The sequence below is a fragment of the Blastocystis hominis genome (genome assembly GCF_000151665.1).
Source record: "Blastocystis hominis, Singapore isolate B (sub-type 7) whole genome shotgun sequence assembly, scaffold_0".
Lineage (NCBI taxonomy): Eukaryota > Bigyra > Opalinata > Blastocystidae > Blastocystis > Blastocystis hominis.
Genome location: NW_013171815.1, coordinates 1,461,357 through 1,487,343, shown reverse-complemented (window position 1 = coordinate 1,487,343; position 25,987 = coordinate 1,461,357). Strand labels below are relative to the sequence as shown.

The following is a 25,987-nucleotide window of genomic DNA, read 5'->3' as shown; positions in this document are numbered from 1 at the left end:
AACGCACCTTCTGCTCTGTCTCTCGTTTCTATTGCAAGTGAAGGCCATCGGACTCATCGATCTCTTCGACGTCTGCAACATTTACGTCCTCCAGGACTTCGAGGCCATTTGGAATCGCCCGCTCCTGCGATCCTTGCTCAATTACTGCAGGATTCAGAATCTTTTCAGACGCCCCGAGTTCCAATTCGAAGGCAATCGAATTCGCTCCCTGGAAACGCCCAACCCCAATTCCAATACAAATTTAAATTTAAATACAAATTTAAATTCAAATTCAAATTCAAATCCGAACGTGAATCAAACTGAAAATCAAACACAGAGTCAAAACCCCGCGGAAATGCAAACTCCAAACGAAACGCCCACATCCCTTCCCCGTCCCCCTTTGAACCTCCCTCCAGGTTCCCCTCTGGGTTCCCCTCCAGGCTCCCCTCTGGGTTCCCCTCTGGGTTCCCCATTTGCTTCCCCTTTTGCTTCCCCTCTGGGTCCCAATCCAAGCGAAGGGAACGCGAACAAGGCGAAATCGGGCGATTCGGAGGCGGAGGACGAGGAGGCGATCAACGACATCCAGTCGCTGCTGTCTCTGTTTCACCAGAACGTGAGCATTCTGAACATTCTGGAGAGTCCGCTTTTCGAGAAGCTGCGCCGGTCCATCGATCTGCACTGCTTCGTCGTCTTCTGCTGCATTCACCGCATTCTCAAGCGCGTCTATCTCGTCCCCTTCCGCACCTCCGATCCCGCCGGCTTCGCCGCGCTCTTCGAGGCCTCCACGGGCAGTTCGTGGCGCATTCCCGCGCTCTCCACCGAGGAAACGGTGGGGATGAGCATGGACGCCGTGGGAGCGCCGAAGATGGCGGACTTCGACGAGGCCTTCGGCGTGGACTCGCCCATCCTCTCCATCCGCAATCTCTACTGGGACCTCTTCGCGAGCTTCCGCTACTCCATCTATCACCAGAAGCCCACCACGGGGCTCTCGCGGCACAGCTCGTGCCTGTCGTTCCTGGGCACGCAGAAGGGGTCGCAGATGTGCAGCTGCAAGCCGGACCGCGCGAAGGTGCTGAACATGGTGGCGCAGTTCCAGTGCCTGGAGTCGATCGCGCTGCACACGCACTGCTGCGTGCCCTCGGTGATGCGGTGCCTCGAAGAACTGAACGATGTGCTCTTCCTCAAACTGTGGAGTGTTTGTGAACAAACGCAACCCAAAACAACCGATACGTAGCAGTGATTTGAACTGAGGCCTTTCCTTTCCCCGAAATCTCCTCCCTCCTCTGTTTAGTTGTTGTTGGTCTGGTCCAGCACGTCGTTGGCCTCGTCGATCTTCTTGAGGAGTTCGCCAGGATCGCTGATGATCTTCATCAGGTCGTCCACGGGCAACTCCAGCATCATTCCGGTGATCTTGCTGCAGCGAGGATCGCCGATGGTCTTGATGAGGTAGAAGATACGCTCTCCGAAGGTGTTGCGGCGCTCCTCGTTGGTCATCGCGTCGATCATCTCTCTCTTGATGGGGTCCATCGACTGCATCAGGCTCGCCAGCTTGTTGTACTTCTCGTTGAACTGGGTGTTGGCCATGGACATGTAGCCCTGGTTCATCATCTGCACCGGCATGCCGGGCATCTGCGTGTTGCGAGGGAACGACATCATGTTGCCCATGGTCTGGTACATCATCGGCATCATCGGGATCTGCTGCTGCTGCTGCTGCTGCTTGTTCGACGGCATACGGTTGCCCATGTTCATACCGATCGGCATCGTGTACTGCACCACCGGGTACTGCATCACCACGCCCTGGGTCTGCTTGCGGCGCTCCTTCAGCATCTTCGCGCGCTCCTCGCGGGTCTGCGCCAGCTCCACCTTCAGCTTGAGGTCGTGGCTCTCGCGGAACGCACGGATCGCGTTCTGCGCGTTCTCCGTGGTGTCCATGCACACGAAGCCGAAGGGCTTCAGCTCCTTCGTGTTCTTGTCGCGGGCGATCGAGCAGGACTCGATGTTGCCGTACGCCTGGAAGATCTCGCGCAGGCGCTCCAGCGTGATCGTCTGATCACCGAAGCCCACGTACAGGAAACGGCCCTTGGTGCGCTCCACCTCCTCCTTCTTCTTCTCCTCCAGAATCTTCTGGTTGATGCTGGCACGCTCCTCGCGGGACTGGAGACGGTTCACGTACAGCACCATGGGCTCCGCGCCCTCCACAGTGATGACCTGATCCTTCAGACCCTCCACGGCCTTCACGGCCGAATCATGGTTGGCAAAGGTCACGAATCCCTGAATCTTCTGCGGATTGTATCGCTTGTAACCAATGTAAACAGAGTTGATCGTGCCGTACTTGCCGAACAGATCGCGCAGACCGTCTTCCGTCAGCGTGGTAGGGAAGTTCGCCACGTAGCAAGTCACCCAATCCGAAGAGGTGTCCTTCATACGCTTCTCGTACTCCATCACGTACATCGCTCCTTCCTCCACGACATCCTTGTTCATATCGGCCAGGACCTTCTGGGTCACGTTGGGGTCGCTGAAGTGCACGTAACCATAGTGAAGGGACTTGCCGGTCTCCTTGTCGAAAGCCACCTTGCAGGACAGAATGTTTCCGTACGCGGAGAACTTGTCCAACAACTCCTTGTTGGTCATCAAGTCGGGAAGGTTCTTCACAAACAAATTGCCCTTAGGGTTGCAGGTCTGCTTGAAGCGCAGCTGCTGTCTCATCACACGCATCTCCTTACCCTTCAGGATGTTGAAATTCGCTCCCTCCAGAGCTTTCTCAGCTACCAATCATTGCCTCCGCCCTATTTTACCTTCCTCGGCAGTGCTGAAATCGACATATCCATAGCAGCGGGACTGCTTGGTATTCTACAAGTCACCTCTTTCCCTAATACTCACCTTGTCCAGTACGACGTGAGTCGCACGCACCTTTCCATACTTCTTGAACTCCTCCTCCAAGTCGCGCTATATATCAAACACACAAATAAAAGCTTTCATCATTGACGCTGGGGTCCAGGTTTCCAACATACAGAGAGATGCGTCCTCCATTTACAGGTTTCTGAGTGTTCATGTTTGTTTTGGTTTTTCTTATGGGTAAAAACCGAATGAGCTACCACCACTCATTTCGAGGTAGAAAAAACTACCTTTTCTCCTAATTTCTCTCCGCCTCGTCTGATTTAAATAGAAGTGGTTGCATTTGATGTGGATCTTTAGTGTGAATTAGGGGAACTATCGCTGGGTTTGCTTGGATGATCTTTTCTTAATTTTGTGTTTTTACACCACCAATCCATTGGAAAACACTTCATCTATACGACACCGGGTCAAATCAAAAGATTGCTATTTTGCTTCCGACACGATTCCTGCAAGCAACACAAATTTCTTACTCAAAAACAAAGTTTCAAAAAGTACCTCGCTTCATCAGATGTGTTTCGTGTATCTTGTAAATCGAACTTTTGTAATTCCCGCGATTCTTCGTTTCACAGAGCTACCATTTTCTCTATAATGGGCCACAAAGATTCCGAAAAAAGCAAACATTCGAGCAAGAGATCGAGAAAGGAAAAGGAGGAGACCAGTAACTCATGGTTTTAGCATATCATTTTCTAGAGGAGAAAACAAACGAGAAACTCGAGGAGAAGGTGAAAGAGGAGGAGTCTGTAGAGCACAATCCAACGGAGGAAGTCGACAATACCGAGGAGCGACCTGCAAAGCGCATGCGCACTCGCTCTATGGACATGGCAGAGAGCGAATCTCTGTATGCCATGCACCGCTATCGCATTTCTCCCGAGACAATCGGCATTTTGCATTCCAAGGGAATCACGGAGCTGTTCCCGATCCAAGCACTCTCGTTTGACGCTATTTACGACGGAAAGGACCTTATTGGCCGTGCTCCCACCGGTCAGGGAAAGACCTTGGCGTTTGCTCTGCCCATCGTGGAGAAGATCTACAAGCTCAATCTGCGTCCTCCGCGTCGTAGCCGTGCTCCTCTCTGCCTGGTGCTCTCCCCCACTCGCGAGTTGGCCCAGCAGATCGATGAGCAGATCCGCATGATCGCTCCCTCTCTGCGCACCGTGTGTCTGTACTCCTCTCTTCCCTCCGCTCCAACCTAGGTTCGGTGGTGCTCCCTTCGACCCCCAAGAATTCGCTCTGCGTCGCGGCGTGGAGTTCGTGGTGGGAACTCCTGGGCGCGTTTTGGATCATCTGGAGCGCGGCACGCTGCAGCTCGGCGAGCTCCAATGGTTTATTCTGGACGAGGCCGATCGCATGCTGGATATGGGATTCAGCGAAGACGTGGAGAAGGTGGTGGACTACGCGATCAAGAGTGGCGGCGAGACGAAGGGTCCTCGCATCGTTCCGGATCGCATCCAAGTTCTCTTGTTCTCCGCGACGATTCCGTCGTGGGTCCGCGAAGTGATGACGAAATACATGCACCCCGATAAGGTCACCGTCGATCTGGTCACGGAGAAGGAGAAGGCCTCCGTGGACGTGCGCCACCTCGTGCTTCGCTGCCCCTGGGAGGCGCGCGCCAAGGTCATCGCCGATCTCATCGAGGTTTACTGTGGCGTGGACGGCCGCGCCATCGTCTTCTGCGACATGAAGAAGAGCTGCAACGAGCTGGCGGGCGAGGAGTGTCTCCGCAGCATCGTCCTCTTTCATCTCTCCTCTCTCACTCCCAGGCGGGCGTTCTCCACGGCGACATTCCCCAGAAGACGCGCGAGCAGACGCTGAAGGACTTCAAAGACGGGAAGTTCCGCTGTCTCGTGGCCACCGACGTCGCGGCTCGCGGTCTCGACATCCAAGGCGTACCTTCTTTTCCTCCTCCCCTCTCTCTCAGATCACGCTGGTCATCAATCGCGAGCCTCCGGCCACGCGCTCGGGCGTCGCGGACGTGGAGACCTACATCCACCGCAGCGGCCGAACGGGCCGCGCGGGCCGCAAAGGCGTCTGCATCACGCTGTCGACGGGCTTCGCGCAGGAGGCCGTGCTGCAGAGCATCGAGAAGGCGGTGGGGAACGCGTTCACGCGCATCGGCGCGCCGCAGCCGTCGGACCTGCTGAAGGCCCGCGCGGAGCGTCTGGTGGAGCGGATCGGCGATCTGGACGAGCAGCTCATCACCAAAATGGACAGTCTCGCCGAGGAGGTGCTCGCCAAGACGTCCGATCCCCGCGCGGCCGTGGCTCGCTGCCTCTGCCTGGCCGTGGGCGCGTTCGGGAAGATGAAAACCCGATCCATTCTGACGTCGAACGAAGGTGGCGATGAGTGGCGGATTTGACGCGCAGGGTTCGTGACGGTGATGTACCAGTCGCTCAATCCGTTCCGCACGGTGTCGTACGTGTGGGGCGCGCTGCGCCGGTATTTCCCGGAGGACGTGGTGACGTCGATCAAGGCGAACACGATGACGAAGGACGAGCGCGGCGCCGTGTTCGACGTGCCCGAAGAGCACATCCAGCTTTTTAAGGATTATATGGAGGTAGCGGCGAGGCTGGGTGGTGACGGGTAGAAGTACGGAGAGAGGTCGCAGTTCTCGATCCCTACCACGCTGCCGGAATTGAAGGATCGCGACTTGTAGGAGTGGGAAATGCATGGGATGTAGTTCCACCATGAAACTCACGAGCAATCGTGGAAACGCGAGAGGATCGGGAAATGGAAGAGATTTTGCCGGGAAGGGCCGCGGAGGCTATGCGGGCCGCGGAGGAAATGGCAATTTTGGTGGTGGTTCTGGAAACTATGGAAACTATGGAAATCATGGGAACCACGACAACTATGGAAATTCGGGAAGATCGTTTGGCAACAGACAGCAGCGAGGTCGTTTTAGTGAGAGACAGTAGTTTGTTGTGTTTGTTGGAATAACCGCGGTGTAATGGACATGTTCAGAATTCTAAAAAGGCATTTGATCTTTGCAGGAACGTGGAGAAATGTTCAAAAGGTAGAGATTACTCTCTGAGATGCACAGTAGAAAGAATAGAAACCAGGAAGTGTCCCCAGTCTACGACTCGGACGCTATCTACCGCCAGCATTCTATTTATGGAAACAGCCCGGTTTATCAGCAGCAGGGAACGTATACGCCCCCTGCTCCGGATTCGGGCTATGTCCCGCCTTCTCCGTACTCCCACATGTTTTGTTTGATAGAGCAGTGGATATCAACCCCCAAACAACAGTGAGACAAAAGAAGAACCCGATGTGGGATATCGACCTCCTCTTTTCCCCGGTTCCGCGGAGCTGGCCGACGTGAGTACGTTAAAAGAGCCCGAAGAAGAGACGAAATCCAAAACGAAGGAGTCAGTACGGACTTCATCTTCGCGTGTCCTAATTCGATAGAGAGGCGTTGTGTTCCGTCGGTCGTTCCAAAACATGGCTAATTCGTTGCGTAAAGTCCAGGACCGCGCGCGTCGTTCTTCCATCGCGACCACAGAAACGGAAACCGAGCGAAGCATCAAGGCTCTGTTCTCTGAGCGCATTGTGAAGGGTCGGCCCGACCTGTTCGTGCCCTCTACTCCGCTCCCGACGGACATGGAGGAATCGGGCTCGTCCTCTCCGCTGGGCGTTCTCCAAAACAACGTTTCTGGCTTTGTTTTTCATCCGTGTGCGTCCCTCACTCCCAGTTCAGCCAGTTCTTGAAGCAGCAGTCCTCGTCCGCGCCGGCCGCCACCGCCGACGCCGACGAAGACGCGAAGCAGCGCGACTTCAACAAGCGAATGGGCCGCAGCGACGCCGAGTTTGCATCCCTCCGCTGCCTGACTCGCAGATATCTCCGCGCCGCGCTGAGCAATTTCTGCGAAGAGACGCGCCGGCTCTACAGCGCGGAGAAGCCGCAGGACTACGCGGCGACGCCGCTGCCTTCGCCGTAGCCTCACCGCTTCGCTGTGTCGTAGGGAAGTCGAGGAGGACGTGCTGGCGATGCCCACGCCGCAGACGCCGTCGAGCTACACGCCGCAGACGGAGCAGATGCAGCAGATGCAGCAGAAGCAGCCGATCGAGGACCGGATCCACAGCTTCACGGACGCGCTGATGGCGGAGATCCGCAAGCACAAGGCGTGGAAGAACGTCGGGGAGGCGGGGCTGAAGAGTGCGCGCGGGAGCGGGGCTGAACGGTAGACACGCGCGACTGCGTCGAGAAGGTGATCGTGGAGAAGCTGCGCGATCTGACGCTCGGCGTCGTGCGGTCGGGACTCGCGAAGGAGGACGAGGAGCTCGAGAAGAAGATGCAGGACCTCCAGTTCCTCACCGCCGACAATCTCGAGGTCGCGGAGGTGTGCAAGCAGAACCCGGAGACCATGGAGACCGTCACCAAACAGCTCCAGAAGATCCAGAATGTCGCTTCGCCCGCCGAAAAGGTAGATGAGGGGACAGGGGGTGAGGGATAGCTGGATTGCATTATTGAGGCGTGCAGAACTCTGGGAGCCCTGCTGCAGAGCGGAGCCAAGGGCGGGCGAGATGCCGGAGCGGATGACTTCCTGCCGGCGTTTATTTTCATTGTTTTGAAGTCTGGGATCCCCAAACTGCCGTCTACTGTCGAGTATATCTCGCGGTTCAGACATCCGGACGAATTGCTGTCGGAGGGAGGCTATTGTCTGACGAATCTGAGTGGGGCCGTGTCCTTCCTACAGAACTGCGGAGGTTGCGACTTCAATATTGATCCTGATGAATTTGAACGTGAGTTCCACAAAGCAGATCCTCCACCAGTCCAAGAAGAAGAAGAGGAAGATTTACTTTGCTTCTAGTGTACCATGATGTTTCTTAGGCGTGTTTGTTCTACACAGCCGAGAAGTCGTTGAGTTTGGCTTATTGTGAGACTTGTGTGTGGGTAAATACACTTCTTTACGGCGTTATTCATTATTTGTAGGGGGTACAATTCAAATATAGATAAGTTCAGGCTTTCCCGAATTGCCTGGGGGTAGCGAATTACTTTCACCTTAGAAATCGGCATAACTCTCCCGAATTAAAGGAAACATGGAAAATCAGAGAAAGGAATTGACTCCCATCACTCGTGAATACACTATCCGCCTCTCTAAGTTCAGCCATAAGGTGTATGTACTGTGTTGCCTTTTTGCCTGTTGATTTTGTGTTGTTTTTGTTTGGGAAGGGTGCGGGACTAATTTTGTGTAGCTGCTACAAGAGAAGAGCTCCTCGCTGCATGGCTATGATCCGCAAGTTCGCTCAGACTGCTATGTGCACTGAAGATGTTCGCATTGACCCCACCGTCAACAAATACGTCTGGAGCAAGGGTATTCACGCCGTTCCTGCTCGTATCCGAGTTCGCATGCAGCGTCTGGCTGAGGATGTTGAGGGCGAGAGCAAGCACGTATGGAGCGTTTTGGACGCGTTATTTTGTAGTTCTACACCGTTGTGGAGGTTCTCAACGTTCCTCACTTCCACGGACTCAAGACGATTGTTTCCAACCAGTAAGTTAACGTGGGAAGTTGGAGAGAGGCCAATTCCATGTTTGTTAACAAACAGACAACATTTCTTCTTTTAACAGAGTGTTGAGCTCGCTGCAGAACCGATTCAGGGGGAAGCCCATCACCTACACGCTTCATGCAGCCATGACCACCAGCTACATTGTAATAATCGCCCTTGATTCCTGTGATGAGGCAGCCGCCAATTCCCTGGATTCCATAACCTCCCGCCTTATCCATCGGTTCTCCCGTCTTCACGTATGCTACAGTAATATCTCTCTGCGAAAGATACCCTTAATGATGGCGGGGGTGAGCTCGGCGAAGCAAACCTCCGTCTTCTCACTGAACGTGTGGATCACAGGGTCCGATTCACCGTTGAGACACGCTACGGTGAAGAAGAAGAAAAAATGGAAACAATAGAGAGTGACTCCGCTGTACACGTTGTGCGATTTCCCACTCAGCTCGGAGAGCATCTTGATCGCATCGTCCTCAGACTTGGGTTTCTCAAAAATTCGTCCGTTCAGCTCGACGACTGTATCGCAAGCTATAGAATATAAGAGAAAGAGAGAAAGAAAAGCCAACCAATCACCAAAGCGGGATTGACACCGCCGTGCTCCCCTTTCAAGGAATGGAACGCTTTATCTGCCTTTCCTTTGGAAGTTCCCACAACGTATTCCTCCTTTTACTCAACAATTTCAAAAGTGGCCTTACGACTGTCATTTTTGATTTATCCAGATCCTCTTCAAAGCGGGGATCATATGTTTCAAATTTTAGCCCGATCTGCTGCAGAATCTGAGAACGTCGAGGAGACTTGGAAGCAAGCACTATTTTCCTTTGTTTCAACAAATAGTGAAAGCGCTCACAAGGAGTTAAGGTGTTCCAGATGCGGAAGAATCATTGTATAGATTAGTTAGCACATTCGTCACTGTATCATGGATTTCGCTGCTAGTAGCAACAATTCCAGAATTTTCTTTCAACTTTGCCCCTCTTGAGAAATCAAGGGTCTTGCCTCGCTGATCGGTCACAATGCCTCCTGCTTCCTGCAATACGACGACTCCTGCAGCATGGTCCCACACATTTTCCTACATTCAATTCGTTCCCAGCGCTTACTCTATAACATCCCGACGCATTGCCCCGCAGATAGATATCTGCGATTCCCAGAGCGACAACCACATATTTGCACATACTATCGATCTCCAGCACCGATGGAGGTAATTTTAGAGCATCTAGAAGAGAACCCATGGTTGATGCATGATTGAACTTCTGGACGGACATCACTGCAGAATATTTAGGATGAGCGTCACTCGATGAGTCCATTTCTTGAGGGGAATTCTGTATTTGCAATCGAATCGAGCGAGTTCGAGGCGAAAACAAGTCGAAAAACGTTGTTCCCTTTGTCAAAAATCAGCCCGATTTTTACCATTCCAGAAATTCCCACAGCGACGGAGCCACATTGATCCACGTTCTGATTCCACTCGATTGCGCCCAAATCGAACGGTAGATTGGGGCAGCCGACGACTCCCACGACGGGGATGCCTTGGTGGACGTAGGCCAAGCCAATGGCGAACTGAGCCTTGCGAATGAAGCCCAGCGTACCGTCCACTGGGTCTAGAACCCAATAGTCGTTCGAAATATCGCCTTGGTAGTGGCAGTTGTCGAGAGCAGCGAGTGCATCTTGCGTCGACACTACAAATCGATTGGAATCATTGCGGAAAACCCTCTTGCTTTAAAATTTCTTGAACCACAGCGAGGAACTTGGAGACAAAGTCAGAAGAAGCCTTGTTTCGCAGAAAGGACGCATCTTCTTCGGCTATCATACTACAGAGAAAGACCACACACTTCTCCAAACCGAAATTCCACGTTCGGGAATGTCTTCTGAAGGAAAAGTGCCACAGATGCTTGGATTGCATAGTCCACCATGGTAACGGGCGATTCATCGGACTTTGAAACAACATCTTGTGAGCAGATTTGTTTCTACGTTCAAGGATTGCACTCCTCACAGAACTTGAATTTTCTTTGCTACAATCGCTGCATTCGACACGATATTCTTCGCCGCCGTAGCGACTTTGAGCAAATATTGGGATGATAACATGCTGAAACAAATTCTGCAACAAACACCGCAACCATACACACCAATAAATATACTACTATTCTGCCGCAGGAACGGGCGACATGGAGTTCACGAATCCATAGTAATTGCACTGTTTTCCGACCTCATACACGCGCTTCAGCGTCTCTTCCCACTTCCCTTGCTTCACCAACTCCAGATGCTTATAATAGAGCTGGATGGCCGCGCGCGCATCTTCATGACTGTCATGATTTCCTTCCTGTATATTCTGGTTCAGCACGACCTTCGCGAGATACTTCAGCGACAATTTCCGATTCCTCCTACCGTCCACTCTCCCTCCCACGCTTACGGCAGGTAGTAAATATCGACGGTATCCACGATTTGTTTGGGCGGCACGAAGATGTTGATCGTGTGAAAATCCTTCGCCACTACGCGTCACTTCCCCGCGGTTCCCCCACAGCCGTGCCCGACGAACACGCAGCCGCGGTCCACCAAGCGGCGCAGGCGGGAATACGCGTCTTTGAGCGGGACGAGATGGTGCTGGCTGGTCTCGACGTCAAGATCCTCGCGGGAAAGACCGCTGAAGCGGCTGAGGTAGTCGGCGACGGGGTCCTCGCAGAGAATGTAGTCGTCGAAGACGACGCGGAGCTCGCTGGTGAGGCAGGTGACGCGTCCGAGCTGGAGATTGGCCTCCTTCTTGACGATGCGATGGCCGTCGGGCAGAACTTCGGCCTAGGCGCGAGGGGAGCAAGCAGGCCGACTTCTTCGCAGTTCAGCGCCACGAACTCGCAGTCGATGGCCACGAGGTCGCCCGCGCCGGGGAGCTCCGCGGGGGAGAGGCGGCGGTAGCCGGGGGACGGGGAAGCGAGGGAAATGGGCGTGTAGAAGGGGAGAGAAGAGGAGGGAGAGGGAAGCGAGGGGAGCGAGGGGGGAAGACCGATGCGCAGGGAAACAGGGAAACCGGGGGTCGAAGCGGTGGAAACAGTGGAAACAGTGGAAGCAGTGGAAACAGTGGAAACAGTGGGGGCAGAATTGGAAGTAGATTGGGAAGTGGGCTCTGTATTGTGATTATGGTTGGGATTATTATCAGTAGGATTCGATTGTGTTTCTGATTGTGTCACTAATTGTGTCACTAATTGTGTTTCTGATTGTGTCTCTGATTGTGTCCCTGATTGTGTCTCTGATTGTGTCTCCGATGGGGCCATGGGCTCTGTGTTCCCCTCCCCATCCCTTTTCGTTTCCCCGTTTCCACTCCGCGTTTCCCTTCCCTCCCCTTCCTTCTCCGTTTCTTCTTTCTTCTTCGCCTCGCTCTGCATGTCGGCCTGCATGTCGGCCTGCATGTCGTCGCGCCCCTCCGCGTCCATGTCCTCGGGCGCGCTGCAGTTTCGATAGACGAAGCAGACCGGCGCGCGCCACGGCTGCGTGAAGTCCAGCGCCGTTTCCACGGCCGTTTCCACGGCCGTTTCCCCGGGCGTTTCCGCGGGAATTTCCGCGATGCAGTAGTCGTTGAACGAGAACCACGCCGTCTTCCCCGCGGTTCGCTGCAGCGAGTGCAGCACCAAGTGGTGCAGTCCCGCGGTTTTTTCACCCGCCTCCGAGATGAGCGACAGCACGCCTTCGATTTCGAAACGCACGCTCTCGATCCCCGCGGGGAACGCACGCTCCACCGCCAGCCCCGCCTCCGTCCGCGCCACTTCGAACCGTTCCTCGAAATACCCGCGGTTTTCGCGCCAACTCTACCCTGAATTGTGTTCCTCGGCCAAACCTGCGCGATTTCCGCGGGAGGCTGCGCCATGACGAAGATCAAATACCGCGGGAGGGAGAGCTCCGCGAGCTGCACGGTTCCCGCGGTTTCCCGCCTGCACTGGTCGCACCAGAAAGTGGTGCGCGCGGGAACAAGCGACCGCTGCACGGTGGCCAGATAACCGCGGTTCTCTGCGCTCCATCGGAACTCGGTGACGACGGAGGTTGCGGATTTGAGGATCGTGTGGCCGCGGGGACAGGCGAATCGGAGGGAGGAAACGACGCCGAAGAGGGAGGCGAGCATTCCCGCGGGGAAGGCGGGCGCGAGTTCGGCGAGAACGCGCGTGAGAACGAATCGTAGAAACCGCTCGGCGCGTCTGGGTGAAAAAGTGGAAACGGAGGTACAGGGCGGGAATGCAGGCGGGGTCGTCGAGAATGCCGAAGGCGACGGAGTCGGTGAGGTGGGCGAGGAGGCGGTAGAAGTTGGTGGCGTGGACGACGATGCCCGGAGAACGCTCCTGCAGACCCTGGTCGAACATGCGGAAGAGGAACTTGAGCTCGCAGGAGATGCACGTGGGGAAGGAGCATGCGTGGGAGAGGACGAGGCGGTGGAGGGAGGAGAGTGTCCAGAGGAGGAAGACCTCGGCGTTGAGGAAGCTGTTGGCGATATTGTTCTCGAGACCCACGAAAAAAGTGCTGAAAAGGTAAAAAAGAGAGGGTTTGTTATAAACTTGTTATACGCGCTGAAGTCAATATCGTAAAATCCGTAATGGTTCAGACGCATTTCTTTGAAGCGGAGCTCCGGAGGGATCGGGGAGGACTCTTCGCTGGCATCATGTCCGGTCCATTTCATGCTGCTGCTACTGCTACTGCTTTGCTGCTTGCGCGGATCCACTTCGCATAACAATGTTTTCTGCGCGCCGAACAGAATCGAATTCGGAACGATTCGCTTCTTCAGCTTGATCACGCCTTGAATCACCTGCGTTTTCCCGCCCTCCTCCATCTCCTACGCTTCGTCTCCCGCCAATTCCACTACCGTCGTGTCCAGCACGCGCTGCATGCGCGGCACATCAATCCGATCCTCCGGGAAGGTCTCCACTGATGATGCCATTAATGATGTGCTTCGTCCTCGCCAAAAATCGCTCGGATACACCGTACCCAACTCGCTAAACTCCAGCGAGAGCGGCAGCGACCGCCGAGGCACCGGCGTCGGATACGGCTTCGAGTGCTCGTTCAGCTACCCCTCAGACCGTGGAAACGTGGAAACCGTCCAATCGGGCCGCTGCACGTTGACGTGGATGCCGCCGAGAATCGACACGCCGATCAGCACGGAGCGGGAAGCGCTCATAGCGGCGGCGGTGATCATTTCGTTTTCGACGCTCCCGAACTACGCTAAAAGGGGAAACGTGGAAGCACGGAGGTCTGCTGGAGCTCGACGAGCCCGCTCTGGAGACTGTAGAGCGCGGTGGCGCCGAAGAGGTTGGAGACGAAGAATTCGCCGCGCGATTCGTCGAGCGGTTGGAGGGAGACGGGGCTGGGGAGGAACTGGTGCGAGTAGGGGAGGATTTCGAGCGTGCGGAGGTCGAAGACCTTGACGAGGGGGCAGGGAAAACTCGTCGGCTTCTTGGGGAGATAGTCGAGCCCGGATGTGATGAGATGATGACCCTGGGAGAGAAGCGGCGAGAAGGGAGAGTACGATGCGCAGAACGTTCTGGGTGGTGCACAGGAACGAATTGATCACGCCGACCGCTTTGCTCATGCGGAAATCGAATAGCAGCGCATCGCCCGAGGTGGCTATCCGTTACGCTCCGCAGGCAGCAGCACTCCCAACCACGCTACCCGAAGGACTCGAATAGATGCAGGAACCGTGCTCCGCGAAATTACGCTTCTTTTTCTTTCCCGACACCAGGTCGAACGAGTACAATCCGCTGAAGTCGCCAACCAAGGAAAGAAGCGTAGAGGTCGAGTCCACTTGGGCATAACCCGCTCGGAAACTACCACTCTCGGGAAGTTCGTATCCGATTCTGAAAAAAGTAGGCAATGGAAGAAGGAGGCTTACTTGCCACGAAGAAGACCCCCGAAGTTGTAAATGTTCATGCCATAGTCCGTAACCGTGATTTGGCCACTAGCGATTATGCTCATCAGCTGTTACGACATTGGTGTTGATTGGATGCCATAGATACACCGATTTTGCACAACTTCCACCGAACACTGCAATTGCATTGTATCCGCTCGAAATCCTCTCATAAAACCCTAATCATTATAAAAACGTTCGAGAAGAGACGTTCTGCGAGGCACACCACAACATCTCGTATTCGGGGTCACAGGAGCATGATATATATGGAAACGGAATGGAATCATAGGTATCGTAATAAGAAGCTGCACTATAATAGGGGGCGACTTGGGTCCCTTGAATTATCCTCGGAGTATATCCATAAGAATTTCTGAACATAAATATCTATCTTACAAGGCAAAGGACCGCCAAAAAATTAAAAATAGAAATGCCCGATTGATTTCAATAAACAAACGACTAAATCAACAATTCTTCATCAGAGTGGCGCAGCACACCAATCTCTCGCTCGTCTTCACCTCGCACAACAGCTGATCTTCTTCCTCGAACACATCCCAGACCTGGATGCGCCCATCCGAGCTTCCTGTGACAACCAACGAGTTCAGCTTCTTCTCCTTCGGCACCTCTACAACCTGCACGGTTCTGAGCCGCAGATCTGTGTGGGACGCAATCGTCCGAATTTCCCTGCCATTCACTTTTCCCTCCAAATCCAACTTTCCCTCTCTCGAGTACAAATGAATCATTTTATCGTTCCCGACGACCACGATCTCTCCGTTCTATCCTCTATTCCCCATACGCAAAATTCTACGGCTAAGTAAGCGACATCGTTCCATCCGAGATCATTCTCCAAAGTGAACGATTCTTCGCCATCCGCCGTCTTGTACACGATCACCTTATTCGTAGTCAGCAAAACATATTCAGAAGCGTCCGGACTAAACAGCACTTTCCAGGCTTCGAACTTGAGTTTGCGGACAAAGCCGATCGATCCCTTGATCAGGTTCCACAGGCGCAGAGTCCGGTCTTGGCCTACCGAGAGAGCGACTTTATTGGACGGATGCAGGCAGAGGTGATGCACCGAGGAACTAGACCAAATTGGACATGGCGATAATATAAAAGTACCGATGAGAGCCGAGCGTTTTCACACGAGACCAGTCCTTGGTCTTCCATAATACCACTTTTCCATCCGAACCTCCACTCAGGAACATTTCTTTCCCTGCAAACTCGATCGCATTCACATCTCCGTGGTGGAAGAGGATCGTTCCCTGCTCCTTCGCCTCCGTTAGGTTAAACAAACTAGAAATGAGCAAGAACGGAGAGTCCCTACCGAATCGACTCGTCCGCTCCTCCAGACAATAAAAACGGAGTGTTCTCCACGTAATGCATTGCTACAGCGCGAACTGTTCCCACATGCGTTTCAACAGCGTATCTGCATGTAAACCAAAAGATGGAACACAGGATACTTTAATTCCATCCCCCATTTCCCATTCTGGTAATCAAGCTCATATCCCAGAAGTCTTCCCTCATAGCTACACAAATGAATCAGCTGGACGAGTCGTATACGTTCCAAAGAAAATTGTATTCATAATCAAAAGTAAAAACCTTATATATGCAAAAACAGTATGGAAAATGAGGATTTAATGATTCCAATAGAAATAGGGAGTTTTAGACAAGTATAAGAAGCATTCTATGGCCAAAGAGGAAACCTTGTGATGATAAGATTCGTGCCGTTTTTTATAGGATGAACGTGCGTACTGAGTGGCTGTGACAAAATAAAAAGAATCAACAATCCGATTCTGATAGACCACTGAAACTCCCCTAAGGAAAATCAAAAACCAAAAATGCAGGTGTCTTTGGATGATTCAAGTACTTGATTGGATTCTATTTCATACTCATTAGAGATTAACTTCTTAGTTTTGAAACATCTCGAACAGTATGCGGACAAACTGCCTTCTCTGGAAAAGTTGAAACGAGAGATAGTAATATGCAATTTTTGTAAGTTATTCTCTAAGGAACATCTCCATCTACTCGGCGAATCTGTGGATTTAGACAGCAATGTCCAGCCTATAACATACGACTACATCAATTCAACATATCGGGATATTTCTTCCCATCAACTGTCTACACTCATCGAAGAAGGCGTTGATCATATAAAACTGGATAGCAATGATACTGAAAAGATCATAGATATTCTAAAACCGGTCGTACCGGTGTGCTATTGCTTCTTTTGTCATTCCTAGCGAAATCTCCTCCCTTCGTCACTTAGTGAGAAGTACAATTCGTTACAAGCGTGTTGTACTGGTCATTCCTGTGTATCACTCGTAGTGGTTGATTACTGCCATCTTTTGAATTCCGAGCATGCTCTCAGAAAGGAGATCGCTGCATTCACTGGGGACAACGATATCGAAGAGATCGAATCGGTGCAGCATTTCGATGTTCCAGTGACTCTACCTCCAAAGTGCTTTTTATCGCTTTCTTTCGATGCCTAGCACCACGCTCGGCGTGGTTCTATCGAATTCGCCGACCGGTGTGTTTGTGAAGCAGTTCAGTTCGCCGACCAGTTTGGCGCAAAGTACCGGCAAAATTGAAATTGGCGACGTTCTATCGGCTATCGATTCGCTCCCTGTGAACACGACGCTGGACGCAAAGAATCTCATAAGTCGTGTTGGTGTAGCGGGAACGCGTAACGTCTAGACGAATCGGCCGATTTTGTCGTTTTCGCGTCGCTGCGTCGTTCGATTGATTGACCACTTTGACCCAAAGGAGAAACGGAGTCGTTCTGCGGAGAAGAAGAAGCAATTAGAAGCCATTCAAAGCGAGATTCATCGCATTGAGTCCGCGTTAGCGAACCGAATCCCCACCACGCCGCGCCCTGCTTCGTTTCCCGCCTTTTTTTATTGGTTGTAACGCACAGCATGCTGAGCTCGATTCTGCAGAAACGGCTGCGCGCCGACATGCACGCAGGCTCGATTTCTCCGGAAGTGTTCATCAAACGCTTCAAAGTTCGCGCTCTTTTTTTCTTTTTGTTTCTAATCTTCGTAGTTCCTGCAAGTGCTTTCCGGCCATTGCAACACGCCCATCTACGGCCTCGCTGTCGACAAAACCGACCGCTTCGCCTTCACCGGCGCGGACGATCATCTCATCAAAATCTGGGACATCCACTCGGGTAATCTCCTGTCCCGTTTCTCCCTTTTCTCCATTTCTAGCCGCACCATCCGCGGTCATCGCAGCAAAATCACCGATCTCGCGCTCACCGACTCCAACTCCATCCTCGCCAGCAGCAGCGAGGACGGCTGCGTCATGTTCTGGGACATTTCTCCGCTCCTCGCCCACCCCTCCGCCGACCCCTGCTACCACTACCTCGCCTCCTGCTCCACCCACCGTCGCTTCGTCTGCCAGCTTCGCTACGACCCGCTCAACAAGCTTCTTTTCTCCGTCGCGGGCGACGGACTCGTCTGCGCCTGGAACCCCGAAGCCATCGATCCCGCCAACCCCCACGCCAGAAAGCACGTGACCGAGCGCGAGCTCGCCGTCTTCGCCCTCCCTCACGGCTCTACCGTCCTCCAGAACCGCGGGGAGCCCGCGCCGCGCGACAACTCCGTGCTCTTCTGCGACGTCAGCTGGGACGGGCGTTTCATCGCGACCGGGGCGGCGGACGGCGCGGTACGGATCTGGCGGATCCCCGAGATTCAGCGGAACCGCGCGGGGATGACGCAGCAGGTAGGTCCCGCGGGGGCGATTGATGGAAGCTGCGGAGCGAGCAATCCGCGGGACTGCTGGTGCAGACGCTGCGCGGACACTCGAAGGACGTGGAAACGGTGATCTTCGCGCATCGGAGCTACGATCTGCTGACGGCGTCGGAGGCGGAGCGCAACGCGTGTCTGTGGCGGTGCAACGGGGATTTCTCGGTGTGCGAGAAGACGGTGCTGCACTGCGATATCAGTGCGAATGCGAGGGCGCATGGACCGTAGATTTCTCGAAGTGCCGGTCCAAAGTGAAGCTGAGCAACTGCGTGTGGAGTCAGGATGACCAGCATGTCGTCACGTCGTCCTGGCTCAAGCGGATCGAGAAGAAAAAAACCGTTTTTGATGTGGATATCAAGGTTTGGAACGCGCAGACCGGAGCCATCGAATTCGTGCTCAACCGCGATGAAACGCCCGTGATCACGGGACCCATCAGCAGCATGTATCTTCATCCCGAATTCCCCTCGATTTTGGTCACTTCGTGCTGGAGCGGGAATCTCTGCTTCTGGGATTTGGAATCGCATTCCTTGCTTCATAAGTAGTTTCTTTTTTTTACGAGACGATTTCAATTGTAGAATCTCCAATACCCATTTCGCGGGACACAGCAATCGGTACTTTTTGAACGACCCTGTCCCTATTTTGGATTTCCGGTTTACCCGCGATTCGCACCACATTCTCGCCGTCGATGACGATGGTTCCTTGCTAATGTCCCAATTATAGATGGGCCCTAATTCCTAGTTATGGCGTGGGGGTCAAAAGCAGTTACTCCCTTTCCTTTATGTACCAATACTTTTCGCTCGACAATGGCCCTATTCTGGAGGAATCACGGTACCCGATCGACCACGCTTCGGAAACGCCCTGCGAGTTAATTCCGAACGGTCCGCTCCTCGATTATCTCCGTGCTCCCTATCAATACCAGCAGATTCCCGCGGAAATCGACGCGTCGTGGGCGTCGTACCGCGAATCGGAGGTGAAAGAGAATTGGAATCGGTTGGTGGAGGTCGCGCGGGAAGAGCGAGTGGACGAAGAACGGGAGAATGAGGACTAGACGATGCACGACCAGACGGAAACGGCGCTGCAGACGGAGGAAACGGTTTTGGCGGAGGAAGGGAGCGAAGACGAAGACGAGCCGGAAGAGCCGGATAATGATTTGTTTTCGTTGGAGCAGGGGGAAGAAGATCACGATGATTCGGATCTGTATGACGAGGAAATGAGTCAGGAGTTCAACGATCTGCAGGAAGGAAGCAGCGATTCGGAGACGCGAAGTCGCCACACGGAGACGCGATCCACGCAGTCGCAGACCCGGCAGACGGACATTTATCGACGGCACTACCACTCCGATGCGGCGGAGCGATCGGTGCGGATGCAGAGACGCGCGGGAAATGCGGAGGACGAAGAAGTAGGCGGCGGATGGCGCGGTGAAGCGTAGTTCTTCGTGTCGGAGGACGATTTGCAGATTTTGGAGGACGATGAAGAGGAGTTTGACATCTCGGAGGAGAATCTTTCGGAGGAAGGATCGATGGAGGAAGACGACGTGGAATACGACGAAATAGAAGAAGGAATGGAGGAGGAGGAAGAAGAAATCGAGGAAGAAATGGAGAAAGAGCTCGAAAAACAATGGAGCGAAGACGACGAAGCCGCTGCCGCTAAAAAGAAGCATGCCAAGGCGAAGCACGCCAAGAAGTCATCGAATTCCAAATCGAATTCCAAATCGAATTCGAATTCGAATTCGAATTCGAAAGAACCGGCCGAAATACTCCCCATCGTGGACGTTTCGCGATTCCCCCTCAAAAAGCGAATCTTCACCGAAGATCGCATCGATCCCAGCCCCGCCGCCCAAGATCCCACCGTTCCCCGCGTCTGCGCCTTCTGCCACCGCGGGGAGCAAGACGTTCCCGGGGGTTTCGTGTCGCCTCACCCGTTCGTGGGTGCGAAAGGATTCGTTTTCGTGCATCGACTGTGCGTTTTAAGCCACTCGGAGGTCGCGCGATCGTCCACGCGCTATTTCAACGTGATCAAAGCGGTGAACGCGAGCAAGAAAGTGCGCTGCCAGCACTGCAATGCGTTCGGAGCCACGCTGTGCTGCGCTGTGTCGGGCTGTCTGAAGTACCCCCGATTTTTGGAGTTTAAAATAGTCGGTATCATTATCCCTGCGCCAAAGAAGCGGGATTGCTGTCTCCCGCGCTTCTTTCCTTCCCGCCCATCGACCCGCGGGACTATTTTTTGTGTCACGCACATCAGGAACACAATTCGAACTTGTTGATCCAAAGCACCGTATATCGAAACAGTATTCCTTACGATCCAGCCCCATCTTCGCTACGAATACGATCGCGATTGGCTTCGGTCCTGCGACGCTTCCTATCCCCAGCTCGGCGAGTTCTACGTCTATTTCCCGCAAGGACACATCCAGCATCTCCTCGAATTCGGAGACCCCGAAACGCCCTTCACCGCGGTTTCGCTCTGTCTCTGCCAGATCGATTCGATGGAAGTTCGCTTTCCCCATCACACGTGTTGCTCCATGTCCATTCTCCTTCGGCTTGCCCTCAAAATCGTCGGGTTCCCCGCGGGACGGACAAACGCACAGCATCCAAACCCCGTGCAGAGCTTCGTGAAACTCCCGGAGGGCGTGGAATTCCCGCGGATCGTCGTCACGCTGCGGAACTGCGATCTCCCTGATTTCCTCGTGAGTTTCCCCGTTTTCCACACTCTAATGGGGAAACCGTGGAAAGTCGGCGACCCGTTCGAGATGCGTTTCGTGGAAAAGTTCCCCTTTTCTCCGATTTCAAGGCGTAGAGGCGTGGCGACGCGTTTTGGCGGCAAAATTCTTCGTCTCCGCGAGGACGCCAAATGGCCGGGTTCCCCGTGGGAGGCTGCGGACATCCAATGGGACGGCTCGGGCGGGCTGCAGTCCATCAGCATGTTCGAGACCTGTTCGGACGAAACGCCCGCGTCGTCGCTGCCGCGCGCGGAGCAATCGCGGTTCTTGTCGATTTTGGAGGAACTGGAGAAACAGGAGTGGGCGGCGGAGTTCGTGGAGCCGGTGCCGAGCCATCTGCCGGATCTTCGCTGCTACGACGCGCTGGTGCCGGTGCGGATGGAGCTTCAGTGCGTGCGATCGCGGTTAGAGAAGGGATTTTACCGCACCGGCGAACAGGTCGTCTGGGATCTCCGCCTCATCGCCACCAATTGCCTCCTCTTCAACGACGCCGACAGTTTATTGGCTCGCCACGCCCGCCTTCTCGACGACGCCGTGCAGAGGATCGCTCTTCCCCCGCGGGAAACCATGGAACTCCCCGCCATCGAGCCCGGGAGGGACGTGCAGCCCGCGGTGCTGGAGGCGGTTCCGCGGTTAAAGGAGGTGTGGGATCGCTGCGGCGAGGGCGTTTCGTGGGAGTTACCGCGGTTCTGGGTGGAGCATGGTGCGGAGCTGTGGGGTGAAAGTGGAGGGTGTGAGGCGTAGAGAACAGTGCGTTCATCCGTTATTGTGGCGAGACGTCGAGATGAAAGCGAATGGCGGCATGTACGGATCATTAAGCGAGTTGGGCGTCGACTGCTTGCTGGTCGTCCAGACGTTGAGGGCGTTTCATCCGCGAGTGAAAGAGAAACTCCCGGACATGGAGCAGAGAGTAACTTCGATTTTGGAGGAGATCGCGTCACGGCGGAATCTGGAATTGGATCTGTAGGGGAAAGAGGGAAACTCGAGCGTAGAAAACCGTTTTATGAAGTGGTGCAGCCACTCGTTTTGCCGCCCGAAGTCGTTCTGCGAGAGGACAAAACGGGGAAACGCGAAGGGGAAACGGAGAAGACAGAGGGAAATGGAGAAACGGGAGAATCGAGCGTGGAGAACAAGAGAAACGAGGAAGCCAAAATCCAAATCGAACCAAAGCCAAAATCGAATTCCAAATCGAATTCCAAATCGAATTCCAAATCGAATTCCAAATCGAATTCCAAATCGAATTCCAAATCGAAAAAGAAGAAGAAGAAGCCGGTCGAAGAGTCAGATGGGGATTTCGAGGTTGGTGAATCCGATGAAGAACTCGATGAAGAACTCGATGAAGAACTCGATGAGGAAATGAATGAAGAAATGAACGAGGAATTGAATGAAGATAAGAAACTGCAAATGGGAAAGCGACAGAGTTTGAAACGAGAGCATAGCGAGTCTGAGTTCGAGGAGGGATGGGAGGATCTGCCAAGAAAGCATAGGTGATTTTTTTGTAATTTGGGTGTTTGTTGCATACGCTTGTTTGATCTTTTGTAAAAATTATGGCGAGAAATAAAGCGGACAAATCGGTGGATAAGAACAGTGAGATACATTGCATTTTCGATCAGATATGTAGAACCCGAGGCAGAGAGACGCATTATTGCCATCGCGGAGATTGTGAAAAGCCTCGTGGAGGTATTGGATTCTATATTTAGTGGAGAGTAGAAATATGACGCAAAACAAGAAATAAACATTACACACTTCGTTTCCCAAATCTCTCGCAAATATGGACTCTCTGCTACTCCTAAAGTAAGGCTCGCAGTAATTCATTTAGAGTAGATGGTCGACATTATTGCAGCTATTCCCGAAACGCATCGGAACGTGCTAACTCCCTATCTCAAAGTCAAACCCGTTCGCACAGCATCGGGTGTTGCGGTTGTGGTATTCGAATTTCAATCCATTGACTCAAGGCTGTGATGTGCAAACCACACCGTTGTCCCCACGTCGCCTACACGGGAAGCGTCTGTTTGTATTGTGCTGGTGGTCCCGACTCCGATTTTGAATACTCAACTCAATCATACACAGGATACGAGCCAACCAGGTTTCAAACAAATCGATTCAATTATTTGATAGCATGCGAGCCATTCGGTGTCGTTATGACCCGTACATCCAAACCCGGACGCGTGTAGAGCAGCTTCGTCGTTTAGGCCACAGGTAGCCGAATTCTGGAATTCCAAAAATAGCGTCGATAAAGTGGAATTCGTCGTGATGGGAGGGACGTTTCTCTCGCTGGAGCAGAGCTATCAGGACGAGTTTATCATGAAGTTGCACGATGCATTGAGTGGTCATCACTCGCACAGCGTGGAGGAAGCTGTGAAGTGATCATCATGATGCCGGCTTAATGTCAGATACAGCGAGCAAAGCCAATCGAAATGCGTGGCCATCACGATCGAGACGCGTCCTGACTACTGCCTGAAGCCGCACCTCAACAACATGCTTCGCTACGGCTGCACGCGCATCGAAATCGGCGTCCAAAGCGTCTACGAGGTTTTTTCTTCGTCTGCCGCCAAATTTAGGACGTGGCGCGCGACACCAACCGCGGCCACACCGTCACCGCCGTCTGCAACTCGTTCGAGCAGAGCAAGGACTGCGGATTCAAAGTGGTGACGCACATGATGCCGGATTTGCCCAACATGGGCTACGAGCGAGACATTCTCGGATTCAAGTCGCTTTTCCGCGGGAATTGCACCGTAGAGAACTCTTCGAAAACCCGGCGTTTCGTCCGGACGGGCTGAAACTGTATCCCACGCTGGTGATCCGCGGGACGGGGCTCTACGAACTGTGGAAAACGGGGAAATACCGAAACTACCCTCCCAAGTAGCTTTCCAAAATCGTTCCTATTTTTAGCATGTTAGTGGACTTAACAGCCCGCGCGTTATCGCTGATTCCCCCGTGGATGCGCGTCTACCGCATCCAGGTAAAACCGCGGGGATTGCCTAACGCAGCGAGATATTCCGATGCCGCTGGTGACTTCCGGCGTGGAAACGGGGAGTCTGCGTCAGCTGGCGCTGCAGCGCATGGCGGATCTGGTAGGAGAACCGCGGGGATGAGACGAAGGGATTGGTGTGTCGCGATATCCGAATGCGGGAAGTGGGGATTCAGGACATCCACAAGAAGATTCAGCCGACGAAAGTGGAGTTGATTCGGCGGGATTACGCGGCAAATGGCGGGTAGAGGCGAAGAAAAGGGATGAAACGCAGCTGGGAAACGTTTTTGTCGTACGAAGATCCGGAGAAGGACATTTTGATTGGGTTGCTGCGGTTGAGGAAGGTCGGGTAGGGGGAAACGGGGAAACTGAGGGGTAGACCGAATGTGTTCCGCGAGGAATTGAAGGGAAACGTGAGTATTGTGAGAGAGTTGCACGTGTACGGCTCGGCAATTCCGGTGCATTCGCGAAGCACGTCGCAGTTTCAGCATAAAGGCTATGGAACGCTTTTGATGGAGGAAGCGGAGCGGATCGCAAGAGAGGAGCATTTTTCGGATAAAATCGCGGTGATTTCGGGAGTGGGAACGCGGCATTATTATAGAAAGCTGGGCTATTCGCTGGATGGAGTGTATATGTCGAAGATGCTCAATTGGATTGTTTGTTCAAATCAGAATGGGACGAGATGTTGCGTTCTTTCGTCTGTCATCTTTCCTTTAGATTCATTCAATTCAAAGGAAATTAAAACAAAGGAGGTCAAAGCAATTTGATTTGATTTGATTTGATTTGATTCGATTCGATTCGATTCGATTCGATTCGATTCGATTCGATTCTATCTTCTTTACTTCTCCATAACCTACAATCTCCTCACAATCATCACCTTTGATTCAACAAACAACCCAAAAGACAGAATCTTCGTTCGGAAAACTCGGAAGAACCAATCGAGATCGCTTCGATTCGCTTCCCAAAACAGCTCCCAAACTGCTCGGCGTTCCCAACACGCTCGTATCCGACGCAATCGTGTCGTTTCGGCTGTACGGAGACCCTTCCAAAAACGACACTTCTGACCCAGAAATCCCCCGTTTCAGCTGTTTCCCCTTTCGTTCCCCCATTTCGAGAGGAAGCAACGAACGAACCACATGCGAAACCTGCTTCTGCACTTCCTTTCGGATCACAGAAAGCGGCAAAACGACGCGATTCACCTCGTACACAACTTCGAAAACCGCTTTGCACAGCTGATTCGAAAGATCGAAAACTCTGCACGTTAGCTGCCTTGCTTCCTGCATTCCCACCGATTGTACAGCGACGAACCGTGATACGAAGAAGGCAGGATTTGTGGAATGACAGAAATCAGCGCTTTATTGAGCTTGGAGAGATTTTGGTCCAGCGGCGTAACTGCTTTTTTCGGCCGGTTTTTCGTCATTCCATTCGTTCCCACGATGAAACTGGCGAATTGGTCCACTTTTTGAGCCATCGCCGAAATCTTGGCTTCTTCCGCTTCGCCCGCTTCAGACCAAAAATCTTCGCCACAGCACGCAGACCACAAGTTTCCCTCCGACTCCGTCTCTATTTCGTGAATTCCAGAAAAACGCCTGATTACTGGACCGTTTTCGATATTCCGGGATGGGTAGTCGCTGAAACTCGAACAGCTGCAGATCCATCGCAGGTTCTCCGTTTGAAAGAAAGCAGCGAACGAGGTCAAGCGGCGATTGCGGAGAGCGAACGGTTCGGAGAAGAAAGGCGTGCGGAGGTTGCGGCTTGGCGGGTTTTCGAGGGCGGGAAAGACTGGGTTTTGGCTTGGGGGCGATGGAAAGAAGCCGCTGCTTCCACAGATCGTCGGGACGAATGATCTGCTTGTGAAAGGAAGGAAGGAAGGAAGCTACGAAGTCGCTGAGGCGTTTGACGATTCGCTCTTCCATCCATCCGGAGGGAAGTTTGTGGCAGAAACAAGTGAAGTCGTGGGAGAGGAGAGGGAGCGAAGAAGGTCGCTGAATCAACGAATCTCTATTTGGAAGGGAAACAAAAATGAGACAATTGGAGAGGATCAATATTCGTATTTTCAATGGCTGGATCATTTTCTATATTTTCATTGATTTGTTTGTTTTCTATATCTTCGATTCCTTGATTGCTTTGTACGTCTTCATTTATTAGTTTGTTTTCAATATCTTCATTTATGAGTTTGTTTTCAATATCTTCATTCATTAGTTTGTTTTCAATATCTTCATTCATTGGTTCATTTGCTATGTTTGTAGAATCAAGAAGAGGCAGATCAGAGTCAAGAATCATATGGTACAGAGGATGATTTAAAGCTGTGGCAATCACAGAAC

General features: G+C 53.0%; 9 protein-coding genes; 6 read left to right on the top strand and 3 right to left on the bottom strand.

The window, feature by feature from the left end:
- Window positions 1-1,193: 1,193 nt before the first annotated feature.
- On the bottom strand, window positions 1,194-3,055 carry GSBLH_T00000482001 (uncharacterized protein). XM_013038696.1 has 4 exons: window positions 2,953-3,055; window positions 2,860-2,925; window positions 2,775-2,829; window positions 1,194-2,744 (listed from the first exon to the last, which is right to left on the bottom strand). The coding sequence occupies exons 1-4, from the start codon at window positions 2,956-2,958 to the stop codon at window positions 1,267-1,269; spliced, it is 1,605 nt and encodes a 534-aa protein (XP_012894150.1). The 5' UTR covers window positions 2,959-3,055; the 3' UTR covers window positions 1,194-1,266.
- Window positions 3,056-3,671: 616 nt separating this feature from the next.
- On the top strand, window positions 3,672-5,458 carry GSBLH_T00000481001 (uncharacterized protein; the record flags this gene model as incomplete). The annotated part of the gene is made up of 5 exons (XM_013038695.1): window positions 3,672-4,036; window positions 4,068-4,602; window positions 4,635-4,760; window positions 4,793-5,207; window positions 5,238-5,458. The coding sequence occupies 5 exons, from the start codon at window positions 3,672-3,674 to the stop codon at window positions 5,456-5,458; spliced, it is 1,662 nt and encodes a 553-aa protein (XP_012894149.1).
- Window positions 5,459-6,912: 1,454 nt separating this feature from the next.
- Window positions 6,913-7,679, top strand: GSBLH_T00000480001 (uncharacterized protein; the record flags this gene model as incomplete). The annotated part of the gene is made up of 3 exons (XM_013038694.1): window positions 6,913-7,024; window positions 7,054-7,292; window positions 7,323-7,679. 3 exons carry the CDS (start codon window positions 6,913-6,915, stop codon window positions 7,677-7,679), a joined length of 708 nt encoding a protein of 235 aa, XP_012894148.1.
- Window positions 7,680-7,883: 204 nt separating this feature from the next.
- On the top strand, window positions 7,884-8,394 carry GSBLH_T00000479001 (uncharacterized protein). XM_013038693.1 has 3 exons: window positions 7,884-7,985; window positions 8,065-8,260; window positions 8,293-8,394. The coding sequence occupies exons 1-3, from the start codon at window positions 7,909-7,911 to the stop codon at window positions 8,362-8,364; spliced, it is 345 nt and encodes a 114-aa protein (XP_012894147.1). The 5' UTR covers window positions 7,884-7,908; the 3' UTR covers window positions 8,365-8,394.
- Window positions 8,395-8,404: 10 nt separating this feature from the next.
- Window positions 8,405-12,843, bottom strand: GSBLH_T00000478001 (uncharacterized protein; the record flags this gene model as incomplete). XM_013038692.1 has 6 exons in its annotated part: window positions 11,184-12,843; window positions 10,881-11,154; window positions 10,772-10,850; window positions 10,520-10,742; window positions 8,517-8,633; window positions 8,405-8,482 (listed from the first exon to the last, which is right to left on the bottom strand). Exons 1-6 carry the CDS (start codon window positions 11,784-11,786, stop codon window positions 8,405-8,407), a joined length of 1,374 nt encoding a protein of 457 aa, XP_012894146.1. The 5' UTR covers window positions 11,787-12,843.
- Window positions 12,844-14,700: 1,857 nt separating this feature from the next.
- Window positions 14,701-15,619, bottom strand: GSBLH_T00000477001 (uncharacterized protein; the record flags this gene model as incomplete). Its single annotated transcript, XM_013038691.1, has 4 exons — window positions 14,701-15,003; window positions 15,033-15,318; window positions 15,356-15,529; window positions 15,561-15,619. 4 exons carry the CDS (start codon window positions 15,617-15,619, stop codon window positions 14,701-14,703), a joined length of 822 nt encoding a protein of 273 aa, XP_012894145.1.
- A 1,095-nt stretch (window positions 15,620-16,714) lies between these two features.
- Window positions 16,715-19,024, top strand: GSBLH_T00006965001 (uncharacterized protein; the record flags this gene model as incomplete). The annotated part of the gene is made up of 8 exons (XM_013038690.1): window positions 16,715-16,897; window positions 16,928-17,112; window positions 17,148-17,235; window positions 17,276-17,953; window positions 17,983-18,175; window positions 18,205-18,514; window positions 18,552-18,683; window positions 18,715-19,024. The coding sequence occupies 8 exons, from the start codon at window positions 16,715-16,717 to the stop codon at window positions 19,022-19,024; spliced, it is 2,079 nt and encodes a 692-aa protein (XP_012894144.1).
- A 2,368-nt stretch (window positions 19,025-21,392) lies between these two features.
- On the top strand, window positions 21,393-22,183 carry GSBLH_T00000476001 (uncharacterized protein; the record flags this gene model as incomplete). The annotated part of the gene is made up of 2 exons (XM_013038689.1): window positions 21,393-21,655; window positions 21,685-22,183. The coding sequence occupies 2 exons, from the start codon at window positions 21,393-21,395 to the stop codon at window positions 22,181-22,183; spliced, it is 762 nt and encodes a 253-aa protein (XP_012894143.1).
- A 333-nt stretch (window positions 22,184-22,516) lies between these two features.
- GSBLH_T00000475001 (uncharacterized protein) lies at window positions 22,517-24,430 on the top strand (the record flags this gene model as incomplete). Its single annotated transcript, XM_013038688.1, has 12 exons — window positions 22,517-22,618; window positions 22,648-22,778; window positions 22,811-22,891; window positions 22,921-23,055; window positions 23,086-23,224; window positions 23,254-23,402; window positions 23,432-23,554; window positions 23,585-23,654; window positions 23,683-23,766; window positions 23,795-23,907; window positions 23,938-24,012; window positions 24,043-24,430. The coding sequence occupies 12 exons, from the start codon at window positions 22,517-22,519 to the stop codon at window positions 24,428-24,430; spliced, it is 1,590 nt and encodes a 529-aa protein (XP_012894142.1).
- Between the last annotated feature and the right edge of the window lie 1,557 nt (window positions 24,431-25,987).

Coding starts and splice junctions, on each gene's coding strand:
- GSBLH_T00000482001 (XM_013038696.1), bottom strand. Junction 2,830..2,859: donor CTCACGTCGTACTGGACAAG/GTGAGTATTAGG, acceptor GGTGACTTGTAG/AATACCAAGCAGTCCCGCTG. Junction 2,745..2,774: donor TTTCAGCACTGCCGAGGAAG/GTAAAATAGGGC, acceptor AATGATTGGTAG/CTGAGAAAGCTCTGGAGGGA.
- GSBLH_T00000479001 (XM_013038693.1), top strand. CDS start 7,909: ATGGAAAATCAGAGAAAGGAATTGACTCCCATCACTCGTGAATACACT. Junction 7,986..8,064: donor TCTAAGTTCAGCCATAAGGT/GTATGTACTGTG, acceptor AATTTTGTGTAG/CTGCTACAAGAGAAGAGCTC. Junction 8,261..8,292: donor TTGAGGGCGAGAGCAAGCAC/GTATGGAGCGTT, acceptor GTTATTTTGTAG/TTCTACACCGTTGTGGAGGT.